Below are 19,146 nucleotides of genomic sequence, written 5' to 3'. Positions count from 1 at the left end.
GGCAAGGGAGGTGTTTTTTGTTGAGCCATGCCCCCTTGTCACTTGCATTGGACCCCTCCCTTGCTGCTAGAGCTGTTCACACCTGGACTGCCTGCCCAGGATGGTAAGCAACATCAGAATGGTAAGCAAAGTCCTATTTGGTCCTGTTATAAATTTCTTATTTGACCTGCATTAGATGAAGATGCTGGCAAGGCTGTAGCAGTGAAGGAGTTGCCTACAGTGCTACTTAGCATTAGGAGGACAAGAACTCCAAATGTTCCCGCTTTTACTCTAACCCATGTACTATTCACTCTCTCTCCTTCCTGTCCTGTTGCACACTCTGAAATGTTACAACTATGAGTGAGGTGCAAGTGCGCAGCTTAACAACGTGCTGCGTAATGAGAAGACTGCATATGGAGATGGTTAAAGCACAACAAATGAGGCAATTAGCCTGCAGCAGAGTGTCTGTTTACAAAACAAAGGCACTAGATTGGGTAAAATGCTCTCTTACCTAACCACATAACAATGGGAATCAGAGAATGTATCCCCATCCTTTAAGTGGTGCACACCTGTACAATTAGCATCTTCCTCCAAGGAAACTGGAAAGGATTGTAATTAGCAGAATTCTTTCTCAGTGCCTAGTTCAGAAATGGGAGGATGGCCATTTGTGGTGGCAAACCTTTTAAAGATAGTCCATGTGCAAACGTAGCCATGCTCAGGATTCTGTGGCTGAGAGAATTCAAGACTACTGAATATAAGCTGAGCGTGTATCTGAAAATCCTGGGCAATGCACAAAATTAATTAAAAAGATATTTATTCCACAAACTGGACTAAAGGTTCTCAGTAACTGTATAAAAATAGGCACACCCAGTGAAAAGAAATCTCTAAAACCAACTCTCTTCTAGAAGAGTTCAGCAAAAGAGTGGGAAGTAACCCAAGTGGCAAACAGAAGGCCAACATTCCTTTTATAGGAACAGGTGCTTCCTTATATACCTCTTCCTTTCTCCTGAAAAGCTTAGTAACCCCATGGCTCAATACTCCAGCTGACAATCTGGAGTCCTACAATCCCTACAAAACAGCAGGATGGAAAGAGTGTACTGATCCTAGAAACTTGCTGCTCTTCAGTCTTCGTCCCCTTCTACCTGCTTTCTTAGCAAGCCTAAGCAAGCCTTTACAGCAGGTTATCTCAGCTTTTGTTATGGTGGCCAGGCAGCTTTTGTTATGGTGGGCAGGCATCAACTGTCACATCATGTCTCAGTCAATTGTCACATCATGGTTTAATGTGTTTTAGAAAAGACATACATCTCTTCCTTTTTCTAGCCAACAGTGATGGCCTCTGAATCAAGGCCATCAGAGGGCACAGAGATTCAAGGTGGCCCCTGAATCTTCAGCACTGTGGTCTGTGGTTGTGGTCTGTGATTGTGCCACCAAAGCGTGAACAAGGAGAGCCATAAGGGCTTCGGTCAAGCTTTGCCCAAAACCTAACTGCAAGCTGGCACCGACACAAACAAGAGATCTACATAGGAAGTGACACACCAAATGCAATGCTTTCTTCAAATGTAAATGCACAGTAAATGTAAATAACACATAATTCAGTCAGCAATTGCATCCTGCACAGGATAGAGAAAGTTTCTCACTGTAAAAGCGCTTATTGTGCTGATTGTTTTCATTCTGCCTGTTTTGTGTTTCCAGAAAGTTCTGCTCAGCCTGTGCCTCACCCTGGCCCTTGCATATGGATTCTGCAAGAGGGGCCTAATCTATCATGGATTCCCGACAAAGAGCGGTAAATATCCAATAGGCTTCTAATTCGGGCCTAGAATTCTTCTAATTTGGGTTTAGAATTATTTTATCTACTGAATTTACCAAGATAGGTACCAGTGTCTCATATTCTCAGGTACCAGTATCTCAGGTTCTTCAGTGTCTCAAACATTACTTGCCTAATGTGTTCATTGACATTGGTTATAATTTAATTAATAATGTATAATTAATATAATTAATATTGTATATTATTGATATAATTATAAGTAATATCAAAATTACCCGTTTCTTACTTGGAAGAAGTAAATTCCAGCCTGATCTCCACTATAATGCCCAGTGGTGTCACCATGGGCCCATGACACTCAGGGTAGTGACATTGTGTGATGTCATAATATCACATCTGGAGGAGGATTAAAATACTGCTATCCCTGAAAAGACAGCTTCTCTGGTTGCTCAACCTGAACCATCTCTCAGCAGGAATGTCTTTGCACCTCCCGACCAGAGAGATGAACATTCCACGTTGACTTAGACTTGGGCTGTTCCCTCGAGCAAAAAGGGCAGATGAGGGGCTCAGAATGGCAGCATCTACCTGTTTATGTGCTGTGGGAAGGACCTTCTGCTTATACTTATTTTCCACTAGCACTTGGTCCAATGCTTGACCACAAAGCTTGGACCCTTGAAAGGGTCCACTAGGCAAGACCATGACTCCAGTTCACATCCATGAAACAATGCACCATTCAGTGTGCTGCCATATTGGAAGCAATATCCCTGGTGTTAAATAGTAATGTGACCAAATTGGAATCAGCAGCAAGACTGCTGCTAACAATAACTACTTAAGAAAGTTCCCAACTGCTTTGGGGAGTAATGCCTCCAAAGTTATGGAAGGAATGCCTCTTCCATCCACAGGAAGTCCATCCTTGTCAGGATAGAGTAGGCAAGCAGGCTGGAAGCTGAAGATTCAAAGTCATTTTCATTTCATTTGTTTTGTGTAAAATTACAGTCTCAACCTTTTGTTGCAAGGAGCCATGGGCCCTCCCTCTCGGAGAAAATGTTGTCGGGCTCGTCTTTGTATGGGCGAAATACTTGCTGGAGGCCCCTTGTATGGTGCCCATGGTATGAGGTCCTTCAGAGAGCCCATCAGGCCCAGAAGGTGTGAATGCAGCCGCAGTGGCTTCTTAATCTGATCCTTGTTCGCTCTCCTCCTCCACTGGATGCTTTTGAGGGGAAGAGAGAGTGTGGCGGCCAGGTCAAGAGGGTGTTGTGTCAAGTACAAAGAGGAAGAAGCTGCCACATCCTTCTCTCCTCCCCCTAGCGTGCAATGGCAAAGCCACCAAAACACCGTCCTTAGATTGTACAGTTTTGCTTCTGCTGTAAAGATTGAAACTGTTTGCTTCATCCCCTCACAGTGACCCATCATCCAGGGGTCTTCTGGCTGTGCCAGAGGGAGCTCCAGAAATTAAGAGGTCCAGGCTTTTCTCTCGACTTTCCTTCATGCCAGGGAAAGCTTCGCCTGCTCCATTTCTGCATCTCAAAGGGTCATGCAGAAAAAATATTTGTGAACTGAGCAATAATGATGTGATAATCTGTATGATCTCTGCATTTTGATGAATGGTAATTTTTCTTGGCTTTTGGTGCTGCAGTTCCTGCACTTCTAGCAATGAAACTGACATTGGACTTCCTTCCCTAGGGACTGTGGAGAAATATTGTGTCATCCTTACAATTTGAATCAGCATCCACTGGGGTCTAAGTGGAATACAGCAGAGTGCTTGAGGTGTGAATGTGTTGAACAAGAAATGAGATGTTGTCCTAGGTAGACACCGAATCCATTGGAGTCCAATCCTACATGGCAAGCCACACTGGTCTAGCTTTCAGTGCCATGGGGATTGCCATTGCAAAAGTGTCTGTATGGCAAAAGTGTCTGTATGTCTGTATGACCTGTGGCAAGGCTTGCATGGATCTGCACAGGTCCACCAACAGAAGCGGCAGAGAAGTAATTCCTGCACTGAGAGGCATGAAGAGGCATTCTGAAGTGAGGGAAAGGCAGGGAGGGAGTGTAACACCTTGAGTCCCTTCGGGGAGAAAGGGGGGGTAAAAATAAAGTTGTTGTTGTTGTTGTTGTTGTTGTTGATGTTGTTGTTGTTGTTGTTGTTGTTGTTGATATTATTATTATTATTATTATTATTATTATTATTATTATTATTATTATTATTATTATTATTATTATTAACGGAGTCTCCTTTCAGATCCTACCCCCCACCTCCTGGTCCCCATCCACTACTCTGGTCTGCAGCAGTGATTTTGCTGGTGGAGATCTGAGTAGCAGCTGCTGGGACTATCTTCTGAGTAAGTGGACACATGTCCCTTTACGCTAAAGAGACCTCCAGCATCTTCATCTCCTGGGTTGAATGCAACGGAGGATGCAGCAGGTCTTAGGATCAGGCTGCCTATAGAACATAATCCTAACTAAGGCTAAGTAGCCCTGAGGAATAATTTGCTGGTCCAGGGAGGGAAGAGCCCCAAACAGGCACTGCATGCATGAATCTCTCAGAAAAGTTCTTGTCCAGTGCAACAGAAGAGGGTCTATAGGAGGGAGGAGGCAGGCAAAGCAAAAGAGCATTGAACGGACACAGAGAAGGGCAGGAGCCTAGAGTGAGAAAAGAAAGTGCAGAGGAAAGCATAGTTTTGGGGCTGGAGACATTCTGGGTCACCACACTTCCTGGGCAATTCTTCTTGCCCAAGAGAGAACAGAATCTCACCCCTCACTCTCAAAATGAAGTTCCCTGGGAAAATGAATTACGGAATTCATCAGGAAATGGTGACTTTCCAAGCCGCCTCCAGAACCCTCCAACCAGCCAGTCAGGCTGCCTGCAGGACAGATATTTTGCCTTGTAATTTTGCCTGGGTAAAAATGGAGCTGGGGATTGTCAAAGTCATATTCCATCAAAGAGCTTCATGCAAGTTCAGACCAATCTTCAGACTTAATCTTCACTTGTTTTTCTTTCCAGGTATCCCATTGTATACTTTCTCTGTATTCCCAGGTATCCCCTGGATTCCCAGGTATCCCACTGTATACTTTCCCTGGATGCAGACCAAAGCTAGATTCATGAACATGTAAATACATCTTTTACAAAGAGGATGTCCCTAAAAAACTATGTCCTTTTCAGCATCCTCCTGAGCAATATGAATCCCAGTTCTTTCAAATATGAGTAGCTTAATAAATCAGTCTCTTGAGCATCTGTTTCTTGGACTCTTTTTTCCCCCATGGTCTCAACTGTACAATATGGGTCTTTTCTCGGTCCTTCTTTCAGTCTGCCTGTGTTGGTGGTTTTAATTTAGGGGAGGGCGTTATTGGATTACATGCCCCAAGATGTCTTGGCACACAATCTAAATGTCAATGAGAAGGGGCAAAACACAAAGGCAGAGGACACTGCTCAAGGGGCTGATCCCAAATCCACGTGTGGCTCCAAAAATGCTTCAAGGGATACACAGAATGGCAAACAGGAGAAATGACATAATCAATCCTCTTCCCAAGTTGGGTGAATGGCATGAATTGGCATGAATGACCAAACAAGATGGAGCTTGACCTGAAGGAGGCTCTGTTGGGTGTGAAGAAGAAACAGGTTGATATGGAGTTTGATTTGAACTCAGGAGAAACAGGGTCCAAATTGTGGTACAGCCCAAAATACTATTGATGTTCTCCAGCAGCCAAATGGGGTGGTGCAGCCTGGCCTGGCTGGAGATTGTCCGTGGTCAGTACAGAAGTGGCACAAAATAACTGTATTTTGTATAACTGTATACAGTCTGAGAGTAGCTGGTTGCTTGTTGCAAGGACTGGGTAGGAATTTTTTTTGCTTTTAACCTGATTGGCATTTAGTTGGCAGTATTTTTGCTGACCCCAGACTGGCAGATGTACAAAAAACTTGTCTCCCTGTTCTGTTGTTGTTTAAGGCAGGTGGTGCGCTGGCAGGGTAAATAGAGAATGAGGGCGGTGTACATACAAGTTCAGGCTAGTCAGGACCACTCAGATGGCACTTGTTCATGTTGGTGAGGCTGGCTGGCAAGCCCCCTGGCTAGAACAAGCAAAGACTTGGCCTGTGGGAATCTGCTTCCAGCTGCCTTTACCTTTGGGGTTGGCGAAACGCATTTCTGTGGCTAGGTGCACCTTGGAGTCATGATGCCCATTAGGACTTAGGGGAGGTAGATGGCTAGTGCCATTTTCCCCAACAATGGCTGGGGGCAAGCTGGGGGTGAAGTTTTTTCCCTGTTACAAGTATTTAATTTTAAGTTCATTAATAAAGCTTAACCTAAACCTCTGTCTTGTATGCTTTCTTGGGGGGGGCACATAAAACCAAATATTCTCTTGTTAGTCACACAGCTAGGTGTCTAACAATCCAGTCCTTTGGATGTCTACTCAGAAGTAAGTTCCATTATAGTCAATAGGGTTTACTCCCAGGTGGATAGGATTACAGCCTAAATAATGCTCAGGGTCAGTGTTATCATGAGGACAACTAGGCAGCCATCTCTGCACAGACCACAAAGGGGCACACTACTGACCTTTGAGGGGCAGAGTATTAGACAGATTAGTTTTTTTGAACCTATTTTAAAAGTGCAACTGACAATTTCTATTGCTTGTTTTAAGATAAATACCACAACAGTGTTATTTAAAAAGTTGAGGTAGGTACAAGTACCTTGTACTTGCTTAGGGCACAAAACAGCCTGGCACAAGCCTGACAATGTTGGGTTCAGTTTTTTCAGGTCAGACCTGCCTCTTTCAGTGAGACTTTGCTGGTTTACCAGCCAGGCTTCTGAGTACCTGGATTATTTTCCTCCTTTCTGCCCTCTTTCTTATTCTCACTTGCGATTCTTGTTTGGCCTTAATTTGCTTTTCACATTTTTATCTGATGGGAACAGATTTTTACATTTTCCAAAAAAATCAGTGCTGGGAAGGATGTGGGACCAAAGTGGTGCAAGTCACTGGGAGTTTCATGGGGAATTCAAATATTCGGTGAGTGTAACCGATTTTGTGGCCTCCCCTCTTGGGCAACAGAAGACCCAAATGTCATTAGGGTGTGGAGCAAATAGATAACAATCAAGGGCTTAGTTTCTGCTTTGTCACTTTTTAAAGCAGTTGGAAGCATGAAAAGCATCCCTATTTGGACACTTCCGATGTGAAGCAACCCATTTCAGCTGAACTGTTTGAGGGGTGTTTGACAGCTGTTTGTCTGTTAATGAGGAAATTGCTCCAGGATTGGGGCCATGTGCGATGGCCGCAACCACTGCCTTGCTTGCCTCACTTTGCCACAATCAGGTTCTCTTTTTGCTGAATCGTTTTCCTCCACTGAGCTGCAGGATATGAAAAGGAGGGCGTGGCTGCCAGCAGGCAAAAAGAGGGGAGGACAGTGATGGGGTCCAGTTGAGGGGCTGGGCTCCAGTTGAGCTCAAGCACTGAAAGTGGTTTTGGAGCTCCTTAGCAGTCGGTCAGTGCCAGGCCAAAGTTTGAGAGTCTACTTGTAACTGAGCAGGTGGGTCTTTGCACTCCTGGTCAGACTATCTCAGAAGGATCTGGAACCACCACCAAAGTGCAAAACAAGTTTTGGTTCGGTCAAAAGCAAATATTCTATACTTCATTCAGTTTATCACCCTATTGATACAGTTGCCTTTCTCATTGACTCAAGACAGTTTACATAGGCAGGTTGATAATGAACCCCATTTTTTTCAAATGGTTTTTTTTCTTACCTGTTATTCTATCAGAGTTACTCATGCAGACCCTGAAGCTATATTACCCTTTGTGGTGCAGTTGCCATCCTGGTTGCAGGGTTCTTGCCCTTTCCAAGCTTCCACAGGCAGCTGCAAGTCACATTCCAGGCTGGTTCTCAAGATGATGCCATTCTTGCCATGTGACTCCTCCACACTCCACATTCCTCTGTCTCTAGCCAACCACTTCCGTTCACCCTCAAGTCAGACTTGAGCTGATCCTGCTTCGCTTTTCCAGGCCAGGTGACAGTTCCACCTCCAGACCACACCTCCTGCTCCAGACCACTTATCAAAGGTATTTGGGTTTTGTTTCATACATTTGCTTGTCCAGGGTAACAGGGCAAGGTAGGCGTTGTCCTCAGCTTCGCCACTTCCGATTTACGCTTGCAAAAATTGGGGAAGTGCATTATCTCCATATATCAGGCAGGAATCCACCCTTCCTGTCAGAACCATTGACCAAGGCGTGTTCGCCAACTGCATCAGAAGGAGCCAGGATGGTAAGATGCATCATTTTGCTTTCCATCAGAAACAACTTTTCCTCCATCTGAGTTGGATGAGAATGCTGGGAAGCTGGACTGGTGCCAGTGGAAAGGTTGATCAATGTGTGTCTCACAGTTGTGTGGTCCACAGAACTCCCATATTGTCTTTCCTACAAATGCTCTTTCTTTGCTGCCAAATGTGATGGAGATGGTGCTGCTCCACTAGGGACTTGCCTCTATCAGATTCATAGCCTATGCTGGATTCAGCGGTTTTGGTGCCACTGATGGGGCTTTAATTCTTCTTCTGTTTGTGCTTCCCTCAGAAAGCTCTGCTAAGTCTGACCGTCCTGTGCCTCACCCTGGTTTTTTGCTGTGGATTCTGCTTATACAAGTCCCTCCGACTACAGTTTGATGGTAAATATGATCAAAGAGCCTTTTAATTGGGGCCTAGAATTATTGCATGCATAGAAAATCTTCTGAATGTTGTTCTGACCAGTGGCATAGCTAGTGGGTGTGCAAAGCACTAAGTTTTGCAGGGAGCTTCACTGCAGTGTGCAAGGGGCCCTCCCCCCCTTCAGAGCCATTCCAGTCAGTGGGGGGAAAACAGAGGCATATGCCTAGGAGGGGCCCCTTGCATGCCACAGTGAAACTACCTACAAAAGTGCGTTTGTAAGGAGCTTCAAAATTGAGAGAGTTGAAAAGCAGTGTGCCCCAAGGATCTGTCCTGGGACTGGTCCTTTTCAATCTCTTCATAAATGACCTGGAGACAGGGGTGAGCAGGTTATGTTTGCAGACGACACCAAACTTTTCCGAGTGGTGAAGACCAGAAGTGATTGTGAAGAGCTCCAGAAAGATCTCTCCAGACTGGCAGAATGGGCAGCAAAATGGCAGATGCGCCTCAATGTCAGTAAGTGTAAAGTCATGCACATTGGGGCAAAAAATCAAAACTTTAGATATAGGCTGATGGGTTCTGAGCTGTCTCTGACAGATCAGGAGAGAGAGCTTGGGGTGGTGGTGGACAGGTTGATGAAAGTGTCGACCCAATGTGTGGTGGCAGTGAAGAAAGCCAATTCCATGCTTGGGATCATTAGAAAAGGCATTGAGACCAAAACAGCTAATAATAATGCCTTTGTACAAATTGATGGCAAGGCCACACCTGGACTATTGCATCCAGTTCTGGTCGCCGCATCATAAAAAGGACATAGTGGAAATGGAAAAGGTGCAAAACAGGGTAACTAAGATAATTACTGGGCTGGGGCACCTGCCTTATGAGGAAAGGCCTCTTCAAACGCCCAAAGAGCATTTGGGCCTCTTCAGTCTAGAAAAAAGGCGCCTGAGGAGGGACATGATTGAGACATACAAAACCATGCATGGATAAAGTGGATAGAGAGGTGCTCGTTACACTCTCACTTAACAACAGAACCAGGAGACATCCAATCAAATTGAGTGTGGGATAGTTAGGACAGACAAAAGAAAATATTTCTTTACTCAGTGTGTGGTTGGTCTGTGGATGCTTGCCACAGGATGTGGTGATGGCATCTGGCCTGGATGCCTTTTAAAGGGGATTGGACAAGTTTCTAGAGGAAAAAATCCTTTACGGGTTGTGTGTATGATGTGTATGTGCAACCCTCCTGATTTTAGAAATGGGCTATGTCAGAATGCCAGATGCAAGGGAGGGCACCAGGATGAGGTCTCTTGTCATCTGGTGTGCTCCCTGGGGCATTTGGTGGGCCGCTGTGAGATACAGGAAGCTGGAATATATGGGTCTATGGCCTGATCCAGTGGGGCTGTTCTTATGCTTTGTACCCCCCTTCTAGCTACACTGCTTCTGATGGATGTGCACTGCGCATTTAGCCCCAAGACTGTTATCTTTGTATCTTTGTTATCTTTGTATTTAATTTTTTGAGTTCTTTTTTAGTTTTTTTTAAATTTTCAATTTTTAATGTTTCAATCATTTCATTTTTTATTACATTTTTTATTCTTTTTTTCACTGAAATAGGCTTACTCCTAAGACTTACAGCCTGAGCTCCGCTCCTCCAATGTGCATCCTGTGGCATCAATAATCCTTAGCATCAATGTGCCAATGCCAATCCTGTGGCATCAATGTGCCTCCAATGGCATCCTGTGGCACATCCCTGAGGGATTTGGTGGACCACTGTGAGATACAAGAAGCTGGGCTAGATGGACCCTGGGCCTCATGTTCTCATGTACATAGCTGCCTCCTGGCGATGGCCAGTTTCCACTTATTTTCTCTGCACTTGGGGGCAGAGGCTGCTGTGAAACAAATAGCCTAAAAGCGGCCTCTGCCAGTTACACCAGCAAGGGAGGGGGTTAGGACTGGGACAAAAGTTTACACTGCAGAATAAATGGATAGATGAAAACACCCACTAATGAGAGCCCACTAATTCAAAGAGACATGCCCACCCTCCCAAGTCATTGATGGGGGGGGGGTCTTTGTCCCTTGCATGAGGCAAGGTGGAAAAATGGTCCATAAAATTGGCTGATGTGGCTAACACAGAATGAATGGAGGCAGATTTTAGGGCTGCAATGGATCTTGTGTTCAGAGATACCTTGACATAAAGGGATGCAGGGTCGGTGAGGATAAACTGTCAGCAGATGGTTTTAATTCAGGGTGGGCATACCTGAAGGAGGAATGAGGTTAGGGTCTAGTTCAAGGTAGAAGCGGGCTCTAAATTGTAGTAGAGCCCAGTGAGGACCCACCATTGGGTAGATCAGTGATTTTCTATCTTTTTCATCTTACGGCACACTGGCAAGGCCAGCTTTTTGACAATTGACAAGGCACCCTGTGCTGTCAGTGGGGGCTCACATCCCCTAACGGTCCTATTGATAAATGACTCTCTCCCATATACCCATGGCACACCTGGGGACCATTCGCAGCACACCAGTGTGCCACAGCACAGTGGGTGAAAATGACTGGGGTAGATATTCTCAGTTTTAATAAATAATAATTCTCAGTCCGTTGCACCCATAAATCCTTATCTCATTAGGGTATGTGGGCAACAGTACATAATATTGAGATTGTGGAGGGGGGGGGAACTAACAGCCCATTCCTATTCTTGGTGGGGGCACTGGATGCAGCAGCACCAAAATCCTGTGCCCCATTGGAGGCTGCTGGAGGTCTCAGGGGAAGAGAACATTTGTTCCCTTCCCCCAGGTAAGCCCCGCAATAGGGCTCAAATGTATGCTGGCTGTTTTGCTGGTGCAGAATCTCTGTGTTAGGCTCTGCCAGTGACCCTTCCTAGGCTGGTCACTTCCCCACCCCACTCTCCTGTCACCTTGCTCAAAAAAACCCACATGGCACCAACGTGCAACTAACCTTCAGGTGCTCCCACAGCATCTCCTCTTGCCTCTGAGGCCCAGCGCCAGCTGTTCCTGTCCCAGCACCGGTGGTCCACCCTCTCTGGTGCTGCGGATGGCACATTTACAACACCCAGCACTGGCACTGAACTCCAGTGCCGGCGCTATGGACCCTTCAGACTGGGCCCTAAACAAACCAATTTTTCTGGTCTCAAGTTTTCAGTCTACTTGGCTGTTAGTCCCCAAAGGAAATCATACAGGCATCTGCTGCAAAACCAACATGGTTGCTTTAATTCTCTCATATGGCCTTTCTCATCCTGAGGCCTTTTTAACATACCCCTTAAAGGGGCACCACCCAGCATTTTACTGTTTAGAATTTCAACTGCACTCAGATATTAAGCAGGCAGGGTCTCTCCCTCATTTTTCTGCATGCCCCAAACAGCTTCAGTCTCTAGATTTCTGCAAATCCAAGGAACAGGAGCTGGGCAAGAAAAGATTATAAGGCAGCGACCTTAGTAGAGAGTAGTTCTAATGATATGATCTATGATGGTTGCATTTTGCTAAGTAGCTGTTTTTCCATCTTAATCCCTGATTTTGAGTGCTTGTTTGCATTGAATGTTCATTGTTCTGACATAACCAGAGATGAAACTAATACAAGCTTTTGCTCCGTAGGCCAACTGGTGAAACCAGATGGGTGTATCGATCCTTATGATAAGACCGTCCATCAATTTGGGTCTGTGTGGAATACAACTCTTTGCCTGAGCTGCAATTGTGAAAAATTCCAACTGAGATGCTGTACCAGGTACGTACCAGGATGCTGTACCAGGTACGCAGGAGTCCCACACTGGCACCAGAGTGAGTCATCTCTCAGTAAATCAGCAGCTCCTAAACTTTTTAGTACTGAGACTTTTTAGAATCCCGGTGCTGGGATTTTTACAAGAGTAACAAGAGTCTTTTTGGTTCTGCTAGAATCAGCTCCTAGGTGCAAAGGTAAGAATATAAGAAGAGCCCTGCTGGATCAGGCCAAAGGCCCATCTAGTCCAGCTTCCTATATCTCACAGCGGCCCACTAAATGCTTCAGGGAAAAGACACAACCTATGTCCTGGTGCCTTCCCCTGCATCTGGCACAGAGGCAGCCTACCTCTACCTGGCACATACCTACCATGACTCGTAACCTGTGATGAACTTTTCCTCCAGAAATTTTTCCAATCCCCTCTTAAAGGCATCTAAGCAAGATGCCATCACTACTTCCTGTGGCAAGGAATTCCTAAAGTTTCCTTAGGTCATCCCCAGAGTTCCCTCTGCAAATCCATCATGGGGTTCCCCCAAGGACATGTTGACAACAAAGGTCAGTTTCCCAAGAATTTAACTTCCTGATTAAATTCTTCAGAAGCAGCATTGCAGGACATCTATTTCATCCTGGGCAAACACAGAGCTGGTCGTTGGGGGGGGGCAGCACTGTGTGAAAGAACTACTTGCAAGCTTTGCAATTTTGGTTTCTTCTTTTTAGATATGCTGATGTTGGAAGCCCCCTGGAATGCACACCCGTTGTCAATCCAGAAACATGTGAACTGAAGTTGTACAAGAAGGATGACCCCACAAAGCTGTGTTTCTAAACTTTAAAGGTTCCATTTCTTCCTTTTCATATATAAACAGCTTCAATAAATGGGTTGCTTCATTTGCTGTGTCATTTGTGTCATTTGCTGTGTCATCTGTGTAATTTGCTCTCCACTTTCATGAGCTGCACCAGTAGTGTGCCTAGAGAGGGTACAAGTGTGCAGGGGGGGCACAATACCAGTGTTCCACCCTGGCACGCAGGGGCACCCTGGTTCCACCCTGGCATGCGGGGATACCCAGGATGGCAGCCAGCTGTTGCTTTGTGAGTAAGCCACTTGGCCCAGCTTTGATACCTGAAGGGGAGACACAAAGAAGAGGGTGCACAAAGATGCAGCCGCTTGGAGCTAGGCCAAGCTGCTTCTTCCTTGCTGGAAGGAAGCATGGCAGTGGTCCTCCTGTCAAGCTGCCATAGGTGAGTGCTTCAAGTAGGGATTGGCAGGGGTCCACTGGCTACATATGTTACCAAAAGGGCTTTTGTTTAGCGGAATTATTACACTGCCCTTATTGGAACCTTAGGGTCGTATGCTGGATAACAAAGCATAATGCAGAGAAATTCCCTTCAGCTTAAAGAGGAGACTGAGAGAGAGATAACGCTTAATAATAGATTATAGTTTTATTACAAAACCACAAAGGGAAACATAATGCACATACAGAAATGATAAGTGTATGTTTCATGGTCCTAGTACTTGAATCCAGTGTACCTAGCTTTCATGGTGGTTGCGTGTAAAGAGTATTTGGTTCATCCGAGGAAATTAGAAAAAGGAAAGGTTGTAGGGAAGGATTTTAGGGGTCCCTGATCTGCCAAACCCCAGCTGCTAACTAAAGTGGGGATAGAAGAGGAGAAAAAGAGGGGGAAGAAGGGAAATGTTCCAGGCGCAAGATAGTTACCTGTCCTGTAGAGCAGTTGGAGGGGTGCGGGAGAGTCCTGTGAAGAGGACCCTCTGACACAACACAGATGTGTTGGTCCTTGGAGAGAGAGCCAGAGAGCCCATGTGGGAGGAAGCCCTCTCTTAAAAAGAGGTTCGGAGACAGTGCTGAGCTGGATGGTAGCTTGATTACTACCACACAGCAGGGTGCTTGTATAAAACATTGAAAGGATCAGGATGTCAGTTATCAGCAAAATTCAATGGGGTTGAATTTTGGTTGGCTTCCAAGATGGGGGAACTTAAACGATACACTGAATCAGCAACCGAAGAAGGCAGTTCAAATTTGCATACAGTACTTAAACAGTATGAGTTAGGAGTTAGGTTAGGAGACATTTTTGCATACAGTTCTTAAACAGCGATTGGGTTAAAAAAATACAATGAATGTAGGAGACACTAAAACAATGATTTAAGATGCCAGATAATGTGTGACCATAGGGAGGTGGTGGTTGTGTAAGCCTGTGACTTGACCAGAATTTTGGAAATGTGGCCTGTGTGAGAAGTGTAGCCTGCATTATATTTTAGTCCATAGTAACATGACTGGATATAGAGAAAAAAATCACAACTAAAAGGCAAAAGGGGATTTTCACATAACACAGCTGCCTCCTGCAGGACCACTTTGCTCCTGGTAGCTACACCATCCATACAGAAAGCTGCAGATGTTTATCCAGAGCAGGGCAAATTTCAGGCCACAGGCCATTTGTGGCCCTCGCTAGCCCACAGGGAGCCCCCAGTCTCCAATGAGCCTCTGGTCCATCAGAGATCATTGGAGTCCATGCTGGCCCTATATTTTAATCTCCCCCATTGCCTCTGAACAATGTTTCAGGCTTGGTTTGTATGTTTACACTGTGCAAGAGGTGTGTGAGGCAAACATGCCTACATGCCTGTATTAAAGTTCTCATGTGTATTATAAATAAGCTCAGTAAAATTCATTCATTCATCCCTAAGGTATTCATTTATGTAAATTTATTGACATTTGAAATGTCAATAAATTCTTTTCTTTTTTTTTCCTGATTCCCAACACAAGGTCAGAGAGATGATGTGGCCCTCCTGCCAAAATGTTTGCCCACCCCTATCCTGAGTTCTATCAGAATTCTATCAGATCCCACAAAACGATGTGCCTAAGCTTGACAAGCCCGAGTCCCTTCCTGTATGGGAGTCTGGATTGGACAGTTCTTGAGGATTTTTGAGTCTTTTGCTCTTCTCTGTCATTAGCCCTGAATTGTACAAAATGCCAAGGAGTCTTTTCAGGGCCAGTCCTCCCCTCGGACTGCTTGACAGCAAATGAGCAGGGCTGCTGGCCTCCACTTGACTTGCAGAGAGAAAATCCAAGTCATCATTTCTGCTTCCCATTTTCTGAACAAAGCAAGTGAACAGATCTCCCTCCACTTGATTGATTAATTCAGGAGTCATAAGAACATAAGAAAAACCCCAGTGGATCAGTCTAGTTTCCTGTATCCCACAGTGATGCCCACAAGATGCCTCCCAAGAGCACACAAGACAAGAGACCTGAATCCTGGTGCCCTCCCTCGCACCTGGCATCTGTCGCCTTTCAAGAACATGGGACAATTTCTGTTTTATGTTCCCATAGCCACCCTGAACAACCACTGGGTAGATGGGACTCATCAGCCTCGGAAGGCAGCTCATCTGAGAGAAGGAAAACTCTGATCCCAAACCTCCACTGCCTTGTGGCTACATCCAGTTATGGAAAAGGCTTCAGGAGTCAACCTCAAGGCAAAATCAGGAGCCAGAGTCCCTGAGGCAGTTCATGGCAACTTCACACGTTCTGGCAACTCCTGCGACGCCGCTGGAACCAACTGTATTGGCCTCTGCCTTTCCACTGGACCATTTCAGTGATGTGGAGAGGGGGGGATTTGCTGCATGGGTAACAAATGGGTAACAGCAAATCCTCCATACCTATTTTACCCAGGCTTCACACAATGGAGACACTCTGTTCCAGAACACTATTCAGAGCGCGATACCGTAGTCTTCCGAGACTGAAGGATGCCAACAAGACAAGAGCCACCCTGATATGCATTTATTAATATTCACCATTCCTTACCCCAGAAATTGCATTTTTGATGGGGAAAAATTATAATTTTTTGTCCCCAGTGAGGAATCTGACATAGGGCCAAATCCTGTCCCCTGCAAGTCCACAGGAAGCAGAACCACTGTTAGAGTATGCATTGTGTGTGTGGGGGGGGGGGGGATGACCAGGCGACATGGGAGAAACAAGTAAAAATCTTTCTTATTTACCTCCATGTAGGCCACCTGGCCTCCTTGGACCTATAGCAGCTCATTAGCCAGCATCAGTCAATGGAGAGTTGAGGGGCAGGTCCAAGGGGGATAGGATCCACATGTATTAATGCTGCTAAGATCCAGAGCATCACTAGGGTATGAGAGCTCATTGTATGAGAGCTTCCATATAATCCAACCCCTCCTCTCAGGTCCTCAGACGGTGCCTTCCTGACGGTGCCACCACTAGCGGAGGTGAGGGGGATGGCAGCAAGAAAGAGGGCTTTCTTGGTGGTGGCTGCCCATTTGTGGAACTCCCTCCTAATGAAATTGAGAACAGCTCCCGCTTTAGAGTCCTTTCAGACAAGACATTTTTATTGGGAGGCATTTTATGCTGACACCAGGGGGTATGGCACTTTTTGGATTTTAATTTGGGATCCAGGTTTTTATTGTGTTTTATTATTTTTAATATGTATATTTTGCATTTTTATTATGTTTTTAATTGTGAGCCAACTTGAGTGTCCTTATTGGATAGAAAAGCAGTATATAAATCTCTAAAATAAATAAAATAATAAATTGCATCACCCCCATGATGGACCTCCTCCCATACCAGACCATACATAATAAATTATAATATTGTATGCACAGCCTGAATGCAGTGGCATCACTAGGGTTGGTGTCACACCCATTCACACTATTTATTTTAGTATACATATAACAGTACCGGTCACCCAACAAAAAACCAGTGGCTCACTTGATGACATTCACACAACAGAATAAGAGTTGTAGTATTAACTCTGATACATTGAAATGGGAGCTGATTAAAACCTTAATTTTAATTAAGATTAAAACCTTAATGATTCCCTGCTGTGTCATAAAAGCATCAGTCTCATTGGTCCATTTTGAGTTAAGGAAAATCCATTTTTTTAATACATGTTGTATTTTCTTTTTCTGGTTATCTGGTTATCTTTCTGGTTACATCTAATAAAATATGGATATTACGGATCCATATTAAAATAGAGATATTTCAATGTGGTTTGTTTCATTGCATTCTGCCCATCAAATTACCCATCAAATGATATATAATATTAATCAAAAATATCAAGATTTTCACAATTTTGGCCACTAGTGGTGTCACCCTGAGGGTGTCACCAGTTGCGGCCCCCCTCCTGCCCCTGGCCTGGCTCAGTCTCCACCCCTAAATTCCCCTCAATCCACCACCACTGCTGACATACCTACTCTAATGTAGGGCAGTAGAGGTTCTGCAGGTTGATGCCACCCACATGGGGTCTCTGGCCATTTGAACTGATGGTGCACACCAACCCTGATTTCTAATTCTTGTCCCTCTGCCGCTCCCACTCCTTAGTTTGGAAAAGGAAAAGGGGATGGAGCGAAAGAGGTAGTATGGAGGACACTGTAGCCCACCACTCTCGTCTCCTACATGCTTCCTTTTCTGGTCTTCCCCCCCTTCCTTATACATCCAGGGAGTGGAAGGTGGATCAGTAAGTTGGTGGATGGAGATGGGTGCTTCTCATCAATCTGCTACCTGCCTCGTGAATGGGCCAGGCCTGGGTAAGCAAAAAACCTTCCACCAAAGGTGAGAAGTTCCTAGTTTCTGAGAGAATAGGAGTTTATCAATCCACGAGCCTCAAATTATTCTGATGAGTGGGTGGGAGAGTCACTGACAGTGTGGGTGAGGACGGTGCGTAGCAAAAATAGTTGCACAAGAGATGCCCCCCCCAATAACTCCAACACCCATTGTCTAGTTCTTCCCTTGCTGCGTGCTGGAAAGGATGCAGTGAAGAAGTTTTCCCATCATCACTCTGTGATGGAGGGGGGAATGACATTTCTCAAAAACAGACGTGGTATTTCTTTGGCCAAATTACACACAGAAACAAAATTGTCCAGATGAGTTAAGTATTTTTTTTTTAATTTGCATTTGACTTTGCAGAACTTAATTGCTGGGATGGCAATGCCAGATCTGTGGAAGAGAATTCTCAAAGCAAGATGCCTCTTCTGTCCCGACTAGTGGAGCGTGCACTAGGAACAAAGAGGCCATTATGGAGCAAGTGTACAGACAGTGCAGGCTGCAGTAGAATCCCCTACTGAGCGACGATCAGCTAGGCCTCACCAGGCAGCAAATGAGGGTGGAGGGATGAATGCAGGACCCACTGGAAGTTAGCAAATGAGTTCGCTTGTTAGATACCTTGAATAAGAGCTGCTGGGAAGGTAAATGCACAGTCAGCTTCTTCTCTATGGTCTCCTCCTCTTATGATGTCACTTCTGGCTTCTGGGTCCCAACTTGATACTGCATATAAGGAGGAGGTCTACATGGGGTCTGGTCTAGAGGGTAGCGCCTCCGTTAGCCCGAAGATAACATTGGAAGGTCGCCGGTTCGAGGACACCAGCAGCTCCCTGAATGGCTGAGAGTGGCAAGACCTTGTAGCAACTGCTGAGCTGAGTTCCACCTGCTCTTGGTGTGAGCAAGAAGCGTCTTGGCTGCCCTCCGTGTGAGAGATGGAGCTGCTTGTCAGCCTGTGTGGGAGAACTGGAGGCCAGAAGTGAGACCAAACCAGGAAGATCCATCTGAAATGTTGGTTCTTGAAAGAGAGAACCTCTATGATTGTAAAAATCCCCTTGAGGGATTTAGAAATGCCTGCCTATGTAAACCACCTTGAATAAAGTCAGAGGAGTAATCCGATGACCAGAAAGGCCATCGTAGTTATAAATGCGTAGTTATATTATTATTATTATTAGTAGTAGTAGTAGTAGTAGTAGTACATACAGAGCCCAATCCTATGCCTGTCTACTCAGAACTGTCATTGAACACAATGGGGCATACTCCTAAGAAAGTGTGCATAGGACTGCAACCATAATTACCCTAGAAATAGAGTTGCAGAGCACAGTAGCATCACTGAGGGGGCAAAATGCTAAGTACTACAAGTACCATGTAAGCAACCGCTCCCACTTGCCATCAGAGCCATTCTAGGCAGCAACGGCAATGTGCAGGAGATGCTGTTTGGTTTGGCAATGTGCAGGAGATGCTGTTTGGTTTGGTCTGCGCATTGCAGTCACTGCCCCGA

General features: G+C 45.3%; 1 protein-coding gene across 1 annotated transcript; it reads left to right on the top strand.

Annotated features, from left to right (window-relative positions):
* Positions 1–5,309: 5,309 nt before the first annotated feature.
* On the top strand, positions 5,310–12,904 carry LOC136662415 (small serum protein 2-like). Its single transcript, XM_066639644.1, has 4 exons — positions 5,310–5,407; positions 7,915–7,988; positions 11,961–12,090; positions 12,799–12,904. The coding sequence occupies exons 1-4, from the start codon at positions 5,310–5,312 to the stop codon at positions 12,902–12,904; spliced, it is 408 nt and encodes a 135-aa protein (XP_066495741.1).
* The last annotated feature ends 6,242 nt before the right edge of the window (positions 12,905–19,146 follow it).

This window comes from Tiliqua scincoides, chromosome 11, assembly GCF_035046505.1.
Source record: "Tiliqua scincoides isolate rTilSci1 chromosome 11, rTilSci1.hap2, whole genome shotgun sequence".
In the NCBI taxonomy this organism is placed as follows: Eukaryota; Metazoa; Chordata; class Lepidosauria; order Squamata; family Scincidae; genus Tiliqua; species Tiliqua scincoides.
The sequence above is the reverse complement of the archived record's forward strand: the minus strand, read 5'-3'. Positions and strand labels throughout refer to the sequence as shown.